The sequence below is a fragment of the Mustela erminea genome, chromosome 18 (genome assembly GCF_009829155.1).
Source record: "Mustela erminea isolate mMusErm1 chromosome 18, mMusErm1.Pri, whole genome shotgun sequence".
NCBI classification, from domain to species: domain Eukaryota; kingdom Metazoa; phylum Chordata; class Mammalia; order Carnivora; family Mustelidae; genus Mustela; species Mustela erminea.
In genome coordinates this window covers 58,511,918-58,531,644 of record NC_045631.1, presented here as the reverse complement: position 1 = coordinate 58,531,644, position 19,727 = coordinate 58,511,918, and the positions used below count along the sequence as shown (strand labels likewise).

At 62.7% G+C, this 19,727-nt stretch overlaps 1 protein-coding gene across 10 annotated transcripts in view; it reads left to right on the top strand.

Annotated features, from left to right (window-relative positions):
* Positions 1-19,727, top strand: part of DNAH17 (dynein axonemal heavy chain 17) — a 92,566-nt gene that overhangs the window by 48,065 nt on the left and 24,774 nt on the right. For all 10 annotated transcript variants that reach the window (XM_032321863.1, XM_032321862.1, XM_032321867.1 and 7 more), the window contains 18 exons: positions 284-416; positions 502-629; positions 1,347-1,495; positions 4,081-4,363; positions 4,453-4,626; positions 4,856-5,063; positions 5,564-5,729; positions 7,407-7,509; positions 8,193-8,340; positions 8,717-8,808; positions 10,552-10,713; positions 11,193-11,357; positions 11,545-11,736; positions 14,283-14,549; positions 15,557-15,718; positions 17,180-17,413; positions 18,328-18,492; positions 19,474-19,569. In XM_032321863.1, coding sequence (XP_032177754.1) covers positions 284-416; positions 502-629; positions 1,347-1,495; positions 4,081-4,363; positions 4,453-4,626; positions 4,856-5,063; positions 5,564-5,729; positions 7,407-7,509; positions 8,193-8,340; positions 8,717-8,808; positions 10,552-10,713; positions 11,193-11,357; positions 11,545-11,736; positions 14,283-14,549; positions 15,557-15,718; positions 17,180-17,413; positions 18,328-18,492; positions 19,474-19,569 — 3,027 coding nt within the window. The remainder of the gene's footprint in view (positions 1-283; positions 417-501; positions 630-1,346; positions 1,496-4,080; positions 4,364-4,452; positions 4,627-4,855; positions 5,064-5,563; positions 5,730-7,406; positions 7,510-8,192; positions 8,341-8,716; positions 8,809-10,551; positions 10,714-11,192; positions 11,358-11,544; positions 11,737-14,282; positions 14,550-15,556; positions 15,719-17,179; positions 17,414-18,327; positions 18,493-19,473; positions 19,570-19,727) is intronic.

The following is a 19,727-nucleotide window of genomic DNA, read 5'->3' as shown; positions in this document are numbered from 1 at the left end:
ACTACAGCGAATTTTTCCTGATCTTAGCCTGGTCTCAGGGCTCGCAGGGCTCCCCCGTCCACAGGCAGCCGATTGCCATGCACTCCCCTCCCCCGGGCACCTGCCTCAGTCCGTCGGGGGCTCCAAACTCACCTGAGTGTCGGCGATGCAGAGACACACCCAGAGCAGGGCTTTTGCTCAGGCTGCGTACCGTCCTCGGGAACCGGGGATGCGGCCTCCCCGGGTGTGGGCGTGGGAGCTGTGGCCTCCGAGCCCCGGGTGACCAACGCACCCCCACGCCCAGGTCCTCAAGTCTCTTAACAAGACCTATCAGAACATGAAGAGGAAGCCCGTGGCCGTGGACCTGGACCCCAAGGCTGTCACCTGTGACGAGCTGTTCGGCATCATCAACCCGGCCACCAGGGAGTGGAAAGACGGTGACGGGGCTGTGGCTGGGTGGGCTGAGTGAGGACGGGTCCCCAGCAGGTGTCCCAGGCTCACAGCAGCCCTGTTCACCCACAGGCCTTTTCTCCACCATAATGCGGGACCTGGCCAACATCAGCCACGACGGCCCCAAGTGGATTGTCCTGGACGGGGACATAGACCCGATGTGGATTGAGTCTCTCAACACCGTCATGGACGACAACAAGGTTCGAGGGGCTCCTGGACTCCAGAGCTGAGCCCCAAAGCCGCAGCGATGGCCTGGGGGCCCGGGATAGGGCAGGGGGCTCGTGGGAAGGGCCGCACATCCCACCCACTACACGCAAGGGACAGAACCTGCCCGAGACTGGAATCAGAAGGGTGAGGGTCTGCCTGGAACCCCGCATAGGTCATCGACGAGGGAAAGTTCCCAGTCACCGGACGTGTTCCTCGTGGGACACAGTTCCCCGTGCATCCCGTCTGAGACGTGTTGGGGAGCAGCGTGGGGGAGGGGCGCAGATACGGAGAACACTCTTGCTTAAGTGGCCTGTGACATGACGCCGCAGGACCTCTCGTACCTTGGAAGGCAGAAACGGTCTTCAGAAGGATCTAGAAGCAGCTTGAGGAAGTGATTCTCAGTTGGTCGGAAGAGGGAGCTCAGGATTCCCCACGAGGGGCGGGACGGTGGTTTCAGAAAGCAAACGAGATCCCAGTGACGTCCGACACGGCGCCCACCCCCGGGAGTGGTGTCCTGGGGTGGGCGGGGGCGGCCGAGGGACTGGGGTCAGGGATGTCTGAGGAAGGCCGGGCCGGGGGGAGCTGGTTGGTGGCGGGCACAGGGGCCCGGGGCCCGGCCTTCCTCCTCATCGTTCGGAGATGTCCATGTGACGACCCATCCGGACGACGCAGGTCCGCCCCGGGAACCCACGGGCTGCCTCCCTTCCCAGGTCCTCACGCTGGCCAGCAACGAGCGGATCCCCCTGAACCGCACCATGAGGCTGGTGTTCGAGATCAGCCACCTGAGGACGGCCACCCCCGCCACCGTCTCCAGAGCCGGCATTCTTTACATCAACCCCGCAGATCTGGGCTGGAACCCGTGAGTGGGGTTGTCGTCTTCCCGTTCCAAACCGGCGGAGGAGGACGGGGCTGGGGGCATTTCGGAGTCACCCGTGCGGGCTTGTGCTGCGGCCCGGGGAACACCGCATGGCGGCCCCCCGCGCATCGGGTGCCGGCAGCCAGAGGGTGTGAGACAAGCCAGGGGACTGTGCGGCCTGAGGCACGGAGGCGACCGCGTGGCACCGCGCGCTGGGAGCCTGGGGTGGGCGGGGGCGGTCCGGGTCCAAGAGGAGGCGGAGTTCGGGCGACACCTGGCGGGAAAGGGGGTTTCCCAGGAGGACGAAGACTGCGGGGAGTCTGCCAGGCGAGAACCAGCCTGAACGGGGTCGGGGGCACGGGGCGGCGGGTGCAGGCGGGCGAGAGCGGGAGGTCGCGGGGTCCGGGCAGCCCTGAGGTGTCCGTGGATGGAGCGTGGAGCCTGATGATGCTGTTGGTGGGAAGGGGTGGGCGCGGGGGCGGACCGGACGGTGGGGCTGCACAGGGACCCTTTCCCGTGGGAGGAGGACAGCGGCCCGTGCTGGACCATGGGCGGCCCCTGGGGGCAGAGGGGAAGGGAAGGTGTGAGAAGCGTTGGAAATCTTAAGAAACTGAAGATGTGGCATTGATTCTGGGGGCCCGAAGTCGACAGTCTGTGGGCAGGGCTGGTTCCTCCCAGAGGCCCCGGGGGAGAGCGTGTCCCGGGCCACCGCTGGCTTCTGGGGGCTCCCCCGATCCTTGCAACCGTCTCTGCACGGCCTCTTTCCTGTCTCTCGAGGTTTTCCCTCTTCTTTTCCCTCTTCCCGTCTTCTTGAAGGGACAGTCGTCAGACTGGGGCCACCCTAATGCGGGACAGTCTCCTTCCGAGATCCTGACCTTGACTACGTCTGTCTGCAAAGACCCTTTTCCAAACAAGGTTACGTCTCCCGGTCTCGGTGGCCTGTCCTTTGGGAGCCGCCGTTCTGCCCACGACCCCACACGTGAGGGTTCTCGGGGTGCACAGGCGAGGCAGGAGCTGCGGACACGGAGGGAGGAGGGCTCCCGGGGGCGGAAGGAGAGAGCGCGGAGGGAAGCCTTGCACCAGGAGCAGCTCTTGGGGACCCCAGGGGAAGAAGCGAGCAGGCCTTTGGGGACGAGGAGGAGAGAAGTGGAGAGGGTAGGGATCGGCCCGGGGCCCCCGGGAGAAAGGCAGCTCCCCCAGGGGCGGCCGTGACTGGAGGCCTGGAGACTGCGGGGCACATCCCGGAGCGGGAAGTGAAGCGAGGCTGCCTCGGGGGGCCGGGCAGGAGCCAGGCCGGCTGGGCCTCCCACGCGCGCGTGTCTCCCTGGGCCTGCACTTCCCGTCCGAGCCGGCGTGCCCACTTGCACGCGCGGAGGACTCTAACCAAGGCAACGTCTCTCACTCGACACGAACACCTTCAGGCAGGAGGGCAAATGCGGCGGCGGCGTGCGCACAGACTCGCGGCCAGGCTCCGTTCTGGAGACCCGCCGTCTCCGGAGTCGGGTCCTAACTGTCCGGGCATGGGGTTACCGCTCTTGGCCTGCGGACGCGACCTGGGGAAGGGATGGCTCTGTGACTGGAGACCGTGCTGGGAGCAATATGGCAGAGCTTTCAGCTCTGGTTCTCAGTTCTGATCGAGCACGGTTAGGATGGGCCGTCCGAGGCGGGAGCTCGCTCTCGGAGAGGCTTGTCCTCGGGGCCGCGGGTGCCGACCCCAGCTTCCTGCTTCTGCTCGGGCCGTCCTGGAAAAGACACGCTCGCTGACTCACGAGGCAGCCAGACCCTATTTATGCTTTTAGCAGGCACTCGTGCAGCACTCACGGTGGGCCAGGCTCCCTTCTACGGGCTTTAAAAATATCAGCCCAGGTGGTCCTTCGAAACTGGGGTCACTGTTGTCTTTCGCACTTATGGATGACGTGTTGAGTAACTCGCCCAAGCCACTGTTGGCCACAGTGGAGTGACTCAGGCCCAGGCAGCAGGCCCCAGAGTCTGCGATCTCACCCTTATGGTGGGCCCCTTCTGGGGAGCCCACTCCAGAGGCAGGTGGGCGCCAGAGAGTGTGACGTGGTTGCTCACGGACTGTCTGTTGCATTAGTTTGGGCTCTCCCAATGTGGCAAATTCAACTCAAACTAGTTAAAGAGAAAAAAAAAAAAAAAAAAAGAATTGGCTCAGTTCACCAAGACAACTTCAGGCATGGCTGGATCCAGGAATTCAGATGATGTAATGAGGTCCCTGTTCCTCTCCCTTTCTCTCCCTTCCTTCCCCTTCCCACCCAGATGATGTCATGAGATCTTTTACTTCCCCTATGTTCAGCTCTGCTCTCAGTATTGACTTTATTTGGGGAAGCAAAGGTGGTTCCCAGTTGTTCTAAGCTTACAGCAGCCCCATAGCTAGAATGTCAGAAAAAGAGCCCATCCTCCCCAGCCCCACACACTTGTCAGGCTCTCATAAGCTCTACATCTGGCCCCATCACCAGGCAGGCACGCCAGAAGCACATAGAGACACCAGGGCTGTTCAGCCAGGGGAGGGAGGCCGGGCAGACCCAACAGGGTGGTCCCAGCACCCAGCGCCTCTCCGTCTGCCCCAGGGTGGTGAGCAGCTGGATTGAGAGGCGCAAGGTGCAGTCGGAGAAGGCCAACCTAATGATCCTCTTCGACAAGTACCTGCCCACGTGCCTGGACAAGCTGCGGCTCGGGTTCAAGAAGATCACGCCCATTCCCGAGATCACGGTCACCCAGATGATCCTGTACCTGCTCGAGTGCCTCCTCACGGAGAAGAACACACCGCCCGACTCCCCCAAGGAGCTGTACGAGCTCTACTTCGTGTTTGCCTGCTTCTGGGCGTTTGGGGGGGCCATGTTCCAGGACCAGGTGAGCAGCCGGCCACGCAGGAGCCCGCCGCCCGCGAGAGGTCCCGGCCACCCCGAGCTGGGCCCTGTTTGGTTCTCGTTCTTCGACAGCTTGTGGATTATCGGGTCGAGTTCAGCAAATGGTGGGTCAACGAATTCAAAACAATCAAGTTCCCCTCGCAGGGGACGATCTTCGACTACTACATCGATCCGGACACGAAAAAGTTCCTGCCGTGGACAGACAAGGTGCCTGCCTTTGAGCTGGATCCGGACGTCCCTCTGCAGGTAACTTGTCCCGGACTGGTGACAGTTGACGGACGACTTCGGGGCAGGACTCCTGCTTCGTAACGGGCGACCCAACGCATACGCTTCCACAGCAGGACCTCCCGCGTAAACCGGAGACACACAAACCGGTCGGGTCCCTCAGTGAGTTGGAAGGGGGACATCGGAGGCACGGTGTGTCTGAGGCTCACGGCTCCTCCCTCCCCTGCGGTCCTCCCGGCCCCCCCGCCAGGCCTCTCTGGTGCACACCACAGAGACCATCCGAATCCGCTACTTCATGGACCTGCTCATGGAGAAGTCGTGGCCGTTGATGCTGGTGGGGAACGCGGGCACCGGCAAGTCCGTGCTGATGGAGGACAAGCTGGACAGCCTCAACACCGACGACTACCTGGTGCAGGCCGTGCCCTTCAACTTCTACACCACCTCCGCCATGCTGCAGGGTGGGTGCGCGGCCGGAGCAGGGGTGCAGGGTTGGGGGCAAGGCCCACAGTGGGTCCCTACAGCCCAGCCTGGTCACCCCCAATCACGCTCTTCCCACGTGGCTGACCCCTGGCTCCACATTCCCATGACTCCTTCTCACCAAAGACACGGGGACCGGCCGGGGTCCTCTTGCCTCGCCACAGCCCCTCCGCTGGCCACAAGCCACAGAGTCGGGGGGAGTAGGAGCTCCGGGGCAGATCCCACAGGAGCCTCTGGCACAACTGGTCTGGTATGGCCCCGAGGTTGTCCAGCTGGAAGGTTCCTGCCGCCTGGGCCTTGGCCCCTCCACGCCCACAGCTCCTTTACTCCTGGGGGTGACGGAAGTCAAGGGTCCGCCCTCCCCGGTGCCCCCTCCACTCCCTCGGCCACGGCCTGCAGCGCTGGGCACCCTGGGCCCAACAGGACCTCCCGACAGGATGTAGCAGGGAGACAGTGATAGCCAATCGGATCCTTTCTCTAGGGGTTCTTGAGAAGCCCCTGGAGAAGAAATCCGGGAGGAACTACGGCCCCCCAGGCACCAAGAAGCTGATCTACTTCATCGACGACATGAACATGCCCGAGGTCGACAAGTACGGGACGGTGGCCCCCCACACACTCATTCGGCAGCACATGGACCACGGGCACTGGTGAGTGGGTGGGGAGGGGGCCCGGGCAGGGAGCAGGACCACGACACAGACGACGGGGGTGGGGGGCACTCAGGGCTGGAGGGTGTACCAGGTCTCCGCTTCACCCATCAGCTAGGCCCCGGGCTGGCAGCCATGGCCGAGGGCACCCACAGAGGGAGGACAGACAGGTCCCTCCCCATCAAGGGTCCATCTGGCAGAGGAGACAAAGAGGTGCAGTCAGACAGGCAGGGGGAGCTCTGAGGGAGCCCCCCAGCACGGGCCCAGAGCAGTCCCCCGGCGGGAACAGAGACTGGCCTGGGGAGGCCGCCCTGCTCCCAAGAGCTCGAGGCAACGTCAGGACTGGCCGTGGGAGGGACTTTGGAGGGACAGCATCCCGGGCAGAGCAGATGCCACACACAGAGGCCCAGGGGAGGAAGCATGGCCCGAGGAGGACCCAGCGTGGCTGGAGTGTGGAGCCAGAGAGAGAGGACGCTTAGGGCAGCTGCAGCCAGACCTCAAGGCTCGTGCTGGCCCAGAAGCCTTCTCCTGCGGGTAGCAGAGAGCCACGCATGGCCTGTTTATAGCTGTGGTTTGGAAAGACCAGAACAACATTCGGTTTGGTTAACCTACATGTGTCTTGACGCAGTGGTCCCCTAATGACCTGGCCAGTGGCCCAGGTCAAACCTGGGGGTTTGGGGACCGAAGGAACCCAAGAACTCCCATTGGAAATGAGACCACGGAGGCATGAAGCCCACCCCTTTGCTGCCAAGAACTAGAGCCAGAGAGCGGTTCACAGGGTCAAGGTCACCTGCACCCATCACTTGCCTTGTCTTGCTCTACCACACAGAGCTCAGGGGCAGTAGGATGCGGGGAAGGTCAGCAGTGAGGCAGGGGCAGGGCTGTGGGGGCAGGGTGTCAAGGACCCTCCCTAGGGGATGTGACCGAGCCAGACGAAGGGGTCCCGCCCCAGGCAGGCACTGAACATGGCGTGGGACGACACCGCTCTAAGACCACGTCCCCCGAGGCTCGGGACAGCCCAGCCACCTGACGCCCCTCACACACACGCTCACAGGCCCCCCACACACACAAACGTAACGGGGGTCAGAGGAACGGGGAAGAGGACTTGCCGTGTCTGAGACGGATGGCGGGTCGGCGTCCAGAGTGTGTAAGGAATTCCTAGGAGCGGACAAGAACAGGCAACAGCTCCTAACGGAAGAAAACACACAATGCGGGGAACCCCCATGGGTCAGAAGTGCAGGGAAAATGCCTTATGATCTTGAAATGCCTCTGAGACCCTGCACGTGCCATCAAGGAAATACCCCGCCTGCGCGATGATCCCGGCTACCCAGGACGTAAGGACAACGGGGCAGACATCTGCTGAGCACCGGCCCTATTCAGGGGTCCTAAGTGTGTCTCGGTGCATTAGCTCGGTTGCTCCTCACCATGACCCAGGGGCCTGGGGTGTGGCCGCCTTGCCCGGGGTCCCCCCACACAGCTGCGGAGCTGGGATCCGACCTCATGCCTGCACCCTGAGCCACTACGACGCCTCCCATTTCAAACTTTTCTTGAGACCGTGAAGCAAAATTGGCCATTGCACCTCTAAGCGATGTGCCAGAAATGACCGGGGGCGGGCGGGGGCGCCCGGGGAGGGCTCCCCCAGGCCGGCGGCTCGACGCGGCTCCCGCCTCCCCCGCGCAGGTACGACAGGCAGAAGCTGACGCTGAAGGACATCCACAACTGCCAGTACGTGGCCTGCATGAACCCCACCTCCGGCTCCTTCACCATCGATCCCAGGCTCCAGGTAGGCGGGGGTCACGCTGGTTAGCCGGCCACTCCGGGCTGGAGGTACACTTTGGCATAAGAAAATAGAAGCACTGATTAGGGGCACTGTCAGGGCTGCGGGCCGACGCTCTCCGGAGAACCCCCTCCCCTTGCGGCAGGCGTGAGGCAGGGGGCTCCCTGGGGCAGCGAGACAGGAGCCAGACCACCCTCCGCCGAACCCCACAGGGCTGCCCGAGTTTGCAAGTGCAAGACCGGGCGTCCTGTCAACTGTGAATTTCAGACCAACAACAAGCACTCAGCCGGGATAAGCCATCCGGTGCGGTGTCCGGGACACCCCGGTCCTGAAAACAATGACTTGTTGTGCTTCTGAAACTCAGAATTCACAGGATATCCTGGATCGCCTCTGCGACCCCACCCCGGCAGGACCTCCCCGCTAAAATATCAAGCAGACGGGGACCGAGAATAGAACACCAGGCCCGGGCCCCGAGACGCCCTCGCCTCCGCCAGAACGTGGCCGGAGAGCGTGCTGCGTGGATCTGGCGGTTTGGGACACGATTGATATTTGATGGGGTTTTAGCACAAGGAGGGCACCTGTCTGTTCTGACCACGCCCACACACCCCTCGGGGGCCCCTGAGAAGGCAGCCCCAGCCACAAGCTAGACCCCGCAGGCAGGCTGATGGGGCTTGTCTTGTTCCGGGCAGCGCCACTTCTGCGTGTTTGCCGTGAGCTTCCCGGGCCAGGAGGCCCTCACCACCATCTACAGCACGATCCTGGCCCAGCACCTGGCCTTCCGCTCGGTCCCCATGGCCGTTCAGAGGATGAGCAGCCAGCTGGTGGCCTCGGCCCTGGGTAAGCTGGCCAGCCGCAGCCCCCTGTCTGCGGACACAGCCGGCAGCTCTGCGGGCCCTGTGGCTTCTTCACACACTCCCCCGGCCGATATTTTATTCATACTTTCAAATCAATACTTTTAAACGAGGCTGTGTTTCAGCAGGAGACCTTGTGAAATCCGACTGCTTGAGGGGAAGGCAGGGGGCAGGAAATTCAGCACTCCAATAGGAGTTACACGTCAGCAGAGCAGCAAACCTCCCCCCAAGTCAGCGCAGATCTATTCCTCGAGTTGTCACTATTCCGTAGTACATTTGCTCTAGAGACCGTATCCCAAGCTCTGTACTTCCTGAGGCCATTCAGAGCACCTAAGAATCGACGTATCTCTTTCCTGTAACAGCCCTGCACCAGAAAGTCACGACAACATTCCTGCCCACGGCCATTAAGTTTCACTATGTCTTCAACCTCAGGGATCTCTCCAATATTTTCCAGGTACGGCGCTTAGAGCCCTGTTTTGGCCACATCCCTGATCCACAGGGGCTCTCCGCCTCCGCTGCTCTGGGCAGGGAAAGCAAAGTGATGTGTGGACTGATGACATCACCGTAGTAGTGACGGCGGTGATGGCCGTGATGATAACGACAGTGATGGTGGTGACGGTGACAGTGGTGGCCGCGATGATGGTGGTGATGGTGATGGTGGTGCTGGCTTTGATGGTGATGGTGGTGGTGGTGATGGTGGTGATGGTGGTGGTGGTGGTGGTGATGGTGGTGGTGATGGTGATGGTGGTGCTGGCTTTGATGGTGACGGTGGCGGTGGTGACGGTGGCGGTGGTGGTGGTGATGGTGGTGGTGGTGGTGGTGGTGATGGTGGTGGTGGTGGTGGTGGTGATGGTGATGGTGATGGTGGTCGTGGTGGTGGTGGTGATGGTGATGGTGGTGCTGGCTTTGATGGTGACGGTGGCGGTGGTGACGGTGACGGTGGCGGTGGTGACGGTGGCGGTGATGGTGGTGGTGGTGGTGGTGATGGTGGTGGTGATGGTGATGGTGGTGCTGGCTTTGATGGTGACGGTGGCGGTGGTGATGGTGGCGGTGGTGACGGTGGCGGTGATGGTGGTGGTGATGTTGATTGTGATGGTGCTGCTGGCTTTGATGGTGATGGTGATGGTGGTGGTGGTGATTGTGGTGATGGTGGTGCTGATGGTGGTGCTGATGATGGTGGTGGCTTGATGGTGATGGTGGTGGTGGTGATGGTGGTGATGGTGATGGTGGTGGTGGTGGTGGTGGTGGTGGTGATGGTGGTGTTGGTGACAGGGATGGTGGTGGCTTTGATGGTGACAGTAACAGTGATGATGGTGGTGGTGGTGATGGTGATGGTGGTGTTGGTGACAGGGATGGTGGTGGCTTTGATGGTGACAGTAACAGTGATGATGGTGGTGGTGATGGTGGTGGTGGTGATGGTGATGGTGGTGATGGTGATGGCGATGACAGCAATGATGTTTTCTTTTACTTACAGACTGTTTAGTCTGAGCCAGGCACCAGGTTTGGCCACTTATACACCCATATTCTCCTCTAAAATACATGTCACATGCTCCTACACCCCCATGTTACAGAAGGGGGGGTCCAAGACTCCAGGAGGTTAAGGCAGCTCACCTCAAATGTAGGCCCGCTAGAGGCCCCTCCTCATCCCTATGCTGTCTCACTGCCCTGGTATGTCACCCACAGCCCACGTCCCAGTGCATAACTACCCTTGCCTGCTTGCATTTCCCACTAGAATCTGGGCTCCATGAAGGCAGGGCCTCCCTTGTTGCTGTGAGCCCAGAGTCCCAGAGAGGGCCTGGAAAATGGCAGAGCCTCCATAAGAACGCACTGACTGTGTCCGGGGCACTTGCTCAGTAAAGGCTGATCCAGGACTGGACATGGGCAGGCTGGCTGTGGAGCCCCAACTGGGAACCCACTGAGTCTGGCTTCCCGCCGTGGTCACACTCCCTTGCCCCTTGTCTACTATCTATCCCTCCTCTTAGAGAAGGAATCCCTTGGTTCTGTCTCATGAGAACCCCCTCCCCCACGCCCCTCCCCACGACACACCCTCCAGCCTCCAGGATGTGCATGGGCTTGGCCCGCGGTGGCTACCTTGGCTTGACAGATCTCTGTCTGGGCAAGCGGCCACCCTCTTGAACAGCCCTTGGCTGGCCTTCGTAGAGCAGCTAAAGTCGCTGACCACCTGTGTCTGGGGCAGGGAATCTTGTTCTCCACCCTGGAGATCCTGAGAACACCACTCGACCTGGTCCGTCTCTGGCTGCATGAAGCTGAGAGAGTGTACGGAGACAAAATGGTCGACGAGAAAGACCAGGAAACACTGCGCAGGGTCACCATCGCGTCCACCAAGAAGTTCTTTGATGTGAGTCAAGCCACCAAGTCCCTCTGATGAGCCCAGAGAGGCTCCCAGAGGACAGAGTACCTGGGGTCAACGGTAAGGCCGGTCCTCTTGGAAGGGCCCCCACAGGAGGATGGGGAGGTCCACACTGGGTCCCAAGAAATGACTGTCACGTGAGTGTAGGTCTGAGGGAGCAAGGACCGACTCCTCCGTAGGTGAGGCTGTGATGGCCTCCATCTGTCCATTTAGGGTAGAGAAAGAGCTGGCTGGGTCCGTGTGCTCTGCTGGTGTGTCCCGGGCTCTCTTGGCAGATTCTTATCTTCCTCCTGAAGCGATGGGCACTCCTGATGCCTGGGACTGCGGGTAGCAGAGCCCGACCTCCAGTGGCTTGGGCCCATGAAGACTTGCCCCGGCATCCTGAGCCCAAAGTGCACCAGGGCTGCCACTAACGACCTGCGTGCCCGTGGTGGCCAGCAACAGGTGCGCCTCCCGCTTATCTCTAGGATCTTGGCGACGAGCTCCTTTTTGCCAAACCAAATCTCTTCTGCCACTTTTCTCACGGGATCGGGGAGCCCAAATACCTGCCGGTAACCAACGTGGCTCATCTGAACAAGCTCCTGGTAGAGGTCCTGGACAGTTACAACGAAGTCAACGCAGCCATGAACTTGGTGAGTAGTGCTGAGCAGATAACCCCGTTGACAATGGGCCGGGCGGGACCCAGGTCTCCCGTCCTGTCTCATTAGGAGCACCTTCCTGGCGCTCTGGGACCGCGTAACTCTCCGCCAGCACGGCCCGGGCAGGGAGGAGGGTCTGTGCCACGGGAGGGCAGCCAAGTCTTCTCTCCGGCCCCCGCAGGTGCTGTTCGAAGATGCAGTGGCTCACATCTGCCGGATCAGCCGTATCCTGGAGCTGCCCCGCGGGAACGCCCTGCTGGTGGGCGTGGGCGGCAGCGGCAAGCAGAGCCTCTCGCGCCTGGCCGCCTACATCAGCGCGCTGGAGGTCTTCCAGATCACCCTCAAGAAGGGCTATGGGATCCCAGACCTCAAGGTGAGCCGCGGCTTTCTCGACAAGCTGCCCTTGGCTGGGGGGCGGGGAGGGGCGCAGAAATCTCACCACTCGTGCCCCCCCGCGCACAGAAAGTGCACATCACTGCGGGGTCCTCATACAAAAGAAGGGCCAGGACACACGTTGGCCGGTGCCCACGCCCAGGTGGCAAAGGTGAGGGGACGTGTGGTGTCCGTTCCTGCTGGGCGCGAGTCTGCGGAGGCAGCCGGGACGAAAGCAAAGGCCCCAGTTCCCGCCCCCGGGCCCTGGGCGGTCCCGTGCCATGCCCCGTTGGCCAGATTAAGTAATTCAGGGCTGTTACTGGGTCTCTAACGACAAACTTGGATTCGGGAAGGCTGCTTTTTGAGTTAATTAAGTAAACATTAGCGTAAACAGGTCTCCCGTCCCCAAGGTATGCCGCCAAGGCTTTTTATTGATTTTTTTTTTTCCCCGAAAATTTGCTCTGTCAGGGAACTGTGTGCTCGTCAAACATGATTAGCCCAGAACAAATCACCGTAGCGTTTCAGATTGGAGCGGGGATTGATTCGACCGCATTCCACGGGCCCGTCTCTCTGCATCAGGGCCCGGGCCACTGCTGCGGGCCAGGACGGTGCCAGAGTCAGCAGGACCGTCCCCATCATGGGCGGGCAGGTTCGGCGGGGTGATCCGGAGCCCCACTAGAGCACAGCTTCCCGGGTCCTCTGCAGAGGAGGTGGTCTGCTAGCGGAGGTCCCGGGAAGAACAGTAGGGATGACGGCCTGCCGGTAACCCAGGTGGGCTGGGCCGGGGACCACAGCCTCCAGACCAGCATCTGTCTCTGGGTGTCATTGTGCCCAGAGGATTCTGCTCTTCCTAACACAGGACTAGCCAATGCCTTTTTTAAGTCCCTGCCTTAAGGGAAAGGTCTCGCTACGTGGGGGCTCTCCCAGACCCTGCCTCCTGGCCGGGATCGGCCCGCTTGGCCGACCAGCATCATTCCCGCTGGTATCCCGAGGGCACTCAAGGCCAACCAGGATCCTTACACCTGGGCTGTGTCGTCTCACGGGGTTTTCTCGGCTGGGAAGTTTCTTGTCTACTAACCAGATGGTGTTGGGCTACTGTTAAGACTGCGTCCGGCCCTATGCTCTGTCCCTGCGCAGATGCTGGTCCTGGCTCGTCCCTCTAGGGCCGGTGGTGAGCGTTGTTGAGTCTGAGTGGTGTTATTCTGCTCATAGAATAGCCACGCCGAGGCCTGACCTCAGTACCCCACGGAGCCGTTTCGTGCCAACGGTTCCCTGTCCTTGACGGAGCAGCGGGTGTGGGCTCGGAAGGAAGGAGGGTGGCAGAGTGGGCCGGCGGGCCTTGCCCCGCGCTGTCAGGGGCGTGACCTTGGTATCCCGTCCACCGCACGCGCTGTGGGCGCCCACTGGAGGTTAGGGATGTGGCAGGAAGGGGTCAGGAACCGCCCTCGAGGGACCCTGCGAGCCACGGGGAACATCCGGGACTTGGTCCCCAGGATACGAGGGGCCGTCACGTGGTTGAGCAGAGAGGACCAGGACCTGGGAGATCCCAGAACCAAGTGGAGGGCGGTTTGAGGACCAGTCGGGAGAAGTGGAAAAACCCAGTGAGCCCACGAAGGCTGGGACAGCAGAGTATAGTGAGGGGGTGGAAGAGGCTGGAGTCCAGGGGTGGCCTGAGGGCTCTGCCTGCGCAGGAGGGAGTGGGAGGCGGGCTGGGCTGGGGGCCCTGCACCCTGCACTTTCCCCCTTCTAATAAGCAGCTCTGGGGACCTCCTGGCCAGAAACAGGAGCTCGTGCCCCGCCCCCATCACTGCCAACCCCAGACTCGCCCAGATGCCGGTGACCCCTGACCTCTTCCTTCTCAAGCAGGTGCTGTGGGGAGTGGGGACCGGCAGGGTGGCATCCCCTCCAGCCCCGCCCGACAGGAAACGAGGATGGGACAGAACCGCGCTGGGGGCCGAGGGCCTGCTGGGTCACAAGTGCCAGGAGGAATGCGGGTCATGAACGCGGCTCCGCATACGGGGGTGTCTAAGGAGTCGGGGGGGGGAAGGAAGGACATGTTGGGGGGTTGGGAGGCGCTGGGAGGGGGGAGGTAGAGACACCGGATGGCCCACAGCCTAGGAAGGTGGGACTCCGGGGCTGGGCAAGGGGAAAACAAACACGGCCCACGGGGCTTATGGAAAACCAGACTTCCCAGAGAGCACGTCGTCAAGCCCCGCATAGGTTCTGCGTGCAAACCTGCGAGCGGCGTGTGTGCGCGCATGCGTCCTGGAGAACAGCCATCCTCCGAGCCGCTATGTGCGCGCTTCTCTTTTTCCCTTCCTGCTGCTCTCCTTCATGTACCCCATATCCTCCCGCACGACCGCGCAACAGTCCATGAGCTGCTGCTTTCAATCCTACTAGGGACGGGATAGGCCTCGCGTAGGGACTGCTCGGAGCAGAGACCTCCTTTAGGATCTCCGAGGTTTTGTGGGTCTTTCCTTCTTTCTTGGTGGTGAAACGGACCTGACGCACGACTTACCGCTGTGACCGTGTCCTGCTTGGGTCCAGGTCGACCTGAGCGCGCAGTACGTGAAGTCGGCGGTGAAGAACGTCCCCTCCGTGTTCCTGATGACAGACTCGCAGGTGGCCGAGGAGCAGTTCCTGGTGCTGATCAATGACCTGCTGGCCTCGGGGGAGATCCCGGGGCTGTTTGCGGAGGACGAGGTGGAGAACATCATCTCCTCCATGCGGCCGCAGGTGAAGGCCCTCGGCATGACCGACACGCGGGAGACGTGCTGGAAATTCTTCATCGAGAAAGTGCGCAAGCAGCTTAAGGTAAGAGTCCCCATCCTCACGGCGTCCGGGGACCGTCCCCGGGCCCAGCGTGGGGCTCGCATCCGTCCTCCGGGCCGTGGGCTGTCAGAAGTGTTTGTACACACACGCCCCGCACACACGAGGTTTAGTAGATGAGCAGGCACACCTTCTCAGGGAAACTGGGTCCACCTACCCCTTCAGGCACCCCACCAGTACCCCCATCAGACTAAGGGCACTCTGGGTCCTTTTCTCCCCTCTTGTCAGGGTCCGGTAGGCGCAGCTGCCCCCGACCGATGGTGCTGCCCCTGGGAGGGTCCACCCCCCATAGCTCTTCTAGAACCTGCTGGCTACCATCACCCCGGCTCGATGCAAACAAAGCAGGTTTCCTCTCCAGCTCCCCCATCTGGGTTACGCAGTCCCACTGGTGGCTACAGTTCGGGGGCTGAAGGAGACCCTGATGGGTGCGCCCTGTGCCCGGCTCCTCCTCCGGGGCCTGGCCCTTCGTCCGCGGAACGGGCGCCTCCAGCGAGCCAGCTTCGCCACCGGGGAAGAAGGGGCTGCAGGACACGGAGGGGCCCGTGTGGCCGAGGCTATTACCTGGCCGGCACAAAGGGCTGCCTGAGCCCGTGTGCCCTCAGCACCATCTACAGCTGGGGCCCCAGGGAGTGAGTCCCAGGCTGTCTGGGGATGAGTCCCCATCTTGGGGGCCTGGAGGAGGCTCTGTGTCCCGGGGAACCGGCCCTGCTGAGGGGACGGTACCCCTCCCTGTCCTTGGGCCTCGTCTGCCCACTCTGTCCTACCCCCCCCCTTGCTGCCTCTCTCTCCGCCCGCTGCGGGGCCCATGTCAGAAGGCTTGGCGCCCCCTGCACTCCCCCGTGCCTCGCGAGGGCCGTGGAGTCAGTGGAACATTCGCCGGCTGCGACGGAAACCCAGAGCAGGACGCGCTCCGGAGGGAGCTCCCTGCCTCAGGGATCCTGGCCCCCAGCACCACCGTCCCCACGAGCGGCTCCTCTGCGCCCCGCCTCCAGGTGATCCTGTGTTTCTCCCCCGTGGGCTCCGTCCTGCGCGTGCGGGCAAGGAAATTCCCTGCCGTCGTCAACTGCACGGCCATCGACTGGTTCCACGAGTGGCCGGAAGACGCCCTGGTGTCCGTGAGCGCGCGCTTCCTCAACGAAACCGAGGGCATTCAGGTGAGTCACTCTGCGGGCCTCCGTGCTCAGTGCTGGGGTTCCCCAGGGGAGGGGAGGGGAGGGGACGGGAGGGTCTGCAGGACCCCACCCCCTCTGCCTCGGGGGCCCAGGGGAAGGTGAGCCGGCCTGGTGCAAAATTTAAGAGGGGGAGGGGCAGCTGTGACCTCGGGAACCAAGACCAGTGATGTCTGAATGCAATACTGAAAAATCACAGCTAATGCTGAATAACACCCAGTGAACAAAACTGTGAACAAAGACAAGCTGCTTGGTGTGGGTTTCAGGGCCGGGGACACCCATCTCAACCAGGCGGGTGCCCCGCCCCTACGGCCACTGCCCAGCCCCATCCCGGCCGCGTCAGGAGGGCCGACACCGTGTCCCAACAGACGGAGCACGGCAGGCTTCAAACACAGCCCCTGATCAGGGCTGCTGGGAGCACCAACGTCCTCCTGCCGCGGGCTCCAACCCGGCTCCGCTCGGGCACCCCCATCGCCTGCGTCCCGCCCCCGTTACAGGCCGGGACAAGTATGATGGGTACCAGGGGTTTCCTCCGTCGGAAGGTGGTGCCCGCGTTCCCTGCTGGAGCTCATCGCCGGCCTTGAGATGGTCGGTAAACTCTGAGCCAGCCCATGGGACGGACGAGCAGTCCCGCGATACCTCAGACTTGGTTATCGCGTTTTACTGACTGTGAACACGTATTGGTTATGAAGTAGGATAAAATAAACCCGAAATGAATGTTTCCCCCTAGTTGTAGAGGAGGGTAAAACCCCGTGCTTGTCATGGCTGCAGTGCCCACGTTCGGGACGGGCCGTTCCTGGGAACACTGCCTTTCCCACGTTTCACCGGGGGCGGGGCGTGGGCACGGACGTGGGTGTCCAGCTCCCAAGACAGCGGCCTTCGAAGATCGGGGCATGGCCTCACCGCTGGCACCAGGCAGGGCCACAGGGTCGATGCCCAAGAAGAGGCAGGCGCTGGATGAACACATCCCCAACTCAACTCCAGTGACGGTTGGTGTCACTTGGACGGTTCCTGCGACACAGCCCGCAGGCAGGTGGGGCAGCCCAGATGACCCCGAGCTGGGAAGGGAGCTGCGGAACCCCAGGACGCAGCTCAGGAAACGCGCGTAAACGCTTGCTGGAGGGCTGGGTGGCTCGAATGTGCTGTCTGGCCCTGCACTTCCCCAGGGTCGCAAGAGGGTGAGTCAGGGAGAGACCATCACAGGAATAACGCCTTGTCCTGTCCCTGGCGCTTAGCCAGGCACGGGCTGGAACACGGTCACCAGCGCCCCGGGCTGCCTCTGCGGGCACTGCTGTCTTGGTTTAGCGAGGTCCCGGCGAGGGAGGGAAACCCGCCTTGCTGAATCGCGGTGCCCAGCAGCCTCCTCCCCCACACCCCCCCACCAGCAGGAGTGGGGTCGCTCCCACCAGGGAACAGGGAACAAACGGGCCCGTCTCTCCTTTGCAGCCAGAAGTCAAGGCCTCCATCAGCCTCTTCATGGCCTACGTGCACACGACGGTCAACGAGATGTCCAAGGCGTACCTGGCCACGGAGAGGCGCTACAACTACACCACACCCAAAACCTTCCTGGAGCAGATCAAACTGTACCAGAACCTGCTGGCCAAGAAGAGAACGGAGCTGGGGGCCAGGATCGAGAGGCTGGAGAACGGCCTGATGAAGCTGCAGAGCACCGCGTCCCAGGTAGGGACGGCAGGGGCCCCGCCGGCAGGTCCCAGAACCTCCCCCCAAGGGAGAGAAACCGGACTCCCGCCTTGAAGAAAGTGCCATTCCCAAACCACAGAGAACACGTGGGCCTCACTATAGAAAACGGGTCCACCGCGCTTTGGCAATGCTGACGTCATCGTGTTGGGCGCTTTTACGTGGGGGCCCAAGTCCAGGGGGATCTGCGTATTGGGTCAAGAGTGTCCGTGACCACGCGCTCACTCCCAGATGCCTTGCACGCTGTGGTGCCCTGGTGGAAAGGCTTTTGCCACCCAGTTTTCTTCCTGGCTTTAGGAGCTCCCGCTCGTGCAGCCCCGGCCCCATCACCATCCCTGCCCACTGTTGGTGTCCCCAAGGGAGCCTGCAAAACAGCCCCCCCACCCCATGCCCCTGCCCAGGCGTGACCCCGCATAGCTGGGCCTGCCCCGGCTCTGCCCCCAGAGAGACTGAGCCCACGAACCACAGCCAGGCCAGCGTGCCCCTGCCGCAGGCAGCGTGGCAAGGGTCAAGGCCACCCCTAGGGGCGTGCAGTGGGGAAGACGGTAGGGGGTGTCCCAGGAAGACGGAGCTTGCAGGGGCCCAGCAGGAGCACCCCCGTCCAGACAGCTCTCGCGGAAAGGAACAGCGAGAAGCCCAGCCAAGCAGGCCGCTGCCTGCCCCCAGATGAACCTTCCAGACACAGTCCTGTTCTGGCGACTGAGGGGCGTCCTTGCGGGAGAAACCCGCAAGAATGGGGCAGCATAGCTCACGCTGTCCCTCCTTACCCGCACTCCCTCCCTCCTGGCACGGCCATGGCCGGCACGGCCCCCGGCCCAAGCTTTCGGTGCCGCCCCACCGGCCTGTGCGCGGCTGCCGGGGCCCACGCCCGCCGTCGCTGGGTGTCCCTCCCCCAGGTGGATGATTTAAAAGCCACGCTGGCGATCCAGGAGGCCGAGCTCAAGCAGAAGAACGAGAACGCGGACAAGCTGATCCACGTGGTGGGCGTGGAAACCGAGAAAGTGAGCAAGGAGAAAGCCATCGCCGACGAGGAGGAGGCCAAGGTGGAGGTCATCAACAAGGTGCGCCGACAAGCCCGGCCGCCAGCGCCGCGGTGCGACTCTGCCGGCCCGGCCTCCCCCACTGGGCGCCCGGCACCGCCTCCGGGCCCGGGGCGGTCGGCAGCCGGCCAGCGGCAGGCAGAGGCGGGATCTGAGCCGGGACCCACGTCCACGCCCAGACTGTGACCTCTGCGGCCTCTGCGGCCGCACGCAGCTGTTCACATCTGGTGCCCGTCTCTCTCCAACCCCTGCGTCCAGAAGTGCCTCCCCTCGGGGGCTGGGGAGACTCCAGGGAAGAAGCTGGCCGAGTCCCACACCTTCTGAGCCCGTTCCTGCAGTCGTGCCCCAAACTGTCCTTAGAGTCGGGGGCCGGAGGGACCCTTCACACGGTGCTTTGCTGAGACCCTGTGCCTTCTGTCCTCCCTCCTCCGAGCCCGGCAAGGTCGCCATCACTGAAGCTCTTCTTCCTGAGAGAACCAACGGCTCTGTGCATGGGGCTCAGAGGCTCAGAGGGTCCTTCGGGACCCAAGGAGGGCACACACCAACATGCCCTCACTTCCTACCAGGGAGAGGGGGCTCTACCTCCGAAATGGTCCATTTTCGGACAGATTGCACAGTGAAGGCCTCAGAGCCGATAGCACGCGGCCCCGGGTCTTCCCTCCAATCCCAGAAGCTGGGGCCCGCAAGCACCAGTTCCCGTTCCAGAATCCCAAGGCTGCGGTCCCCGCAAAGCTTCCTCCAGCCTGAGTGCGGGGGTGGGGCAGGGAGCAGGAAGGCGGCGGAGGGGGGGGGGGGGCAGGCAGGAAGGGGAGCACGGAGCCCAGCCCTGCTCCGTCATGGGGGTCACCTCCGTGCCCGGGCTTCGGGGGGGTGGGGGGAGGCCACCCTCCTCTCTCCCACCGATGCTCCATCGCTGCCACCAAGGGCTCCAGTACACGCACACGCACACGTGCACACACTTGCCCACCCCGCGCTGATCTTTCCCGCGTGGCTTCCTTCCAGAATGTCACAGAGAAACAAAAGGCTTGTGAAACAGACCTGGCCAAGGCGGAGCCGGCCCTGCTGGCCGCACAGGAAGCTCTCGACACTCTGAATAAGGTGAGGACCAGAAAAGAAAGAAATGGGATGGGCTCACGGCGGGGGTTGGGGTGGGGGAGAACACCGTGGAGTCCGGGCACGTGGCTGCAGCTTCCCGCGGTCGCCAGGGGGCCTGGGGCCCGGCATGCAGGGCTACATCCGCTCTCAGCGGCCGCCTG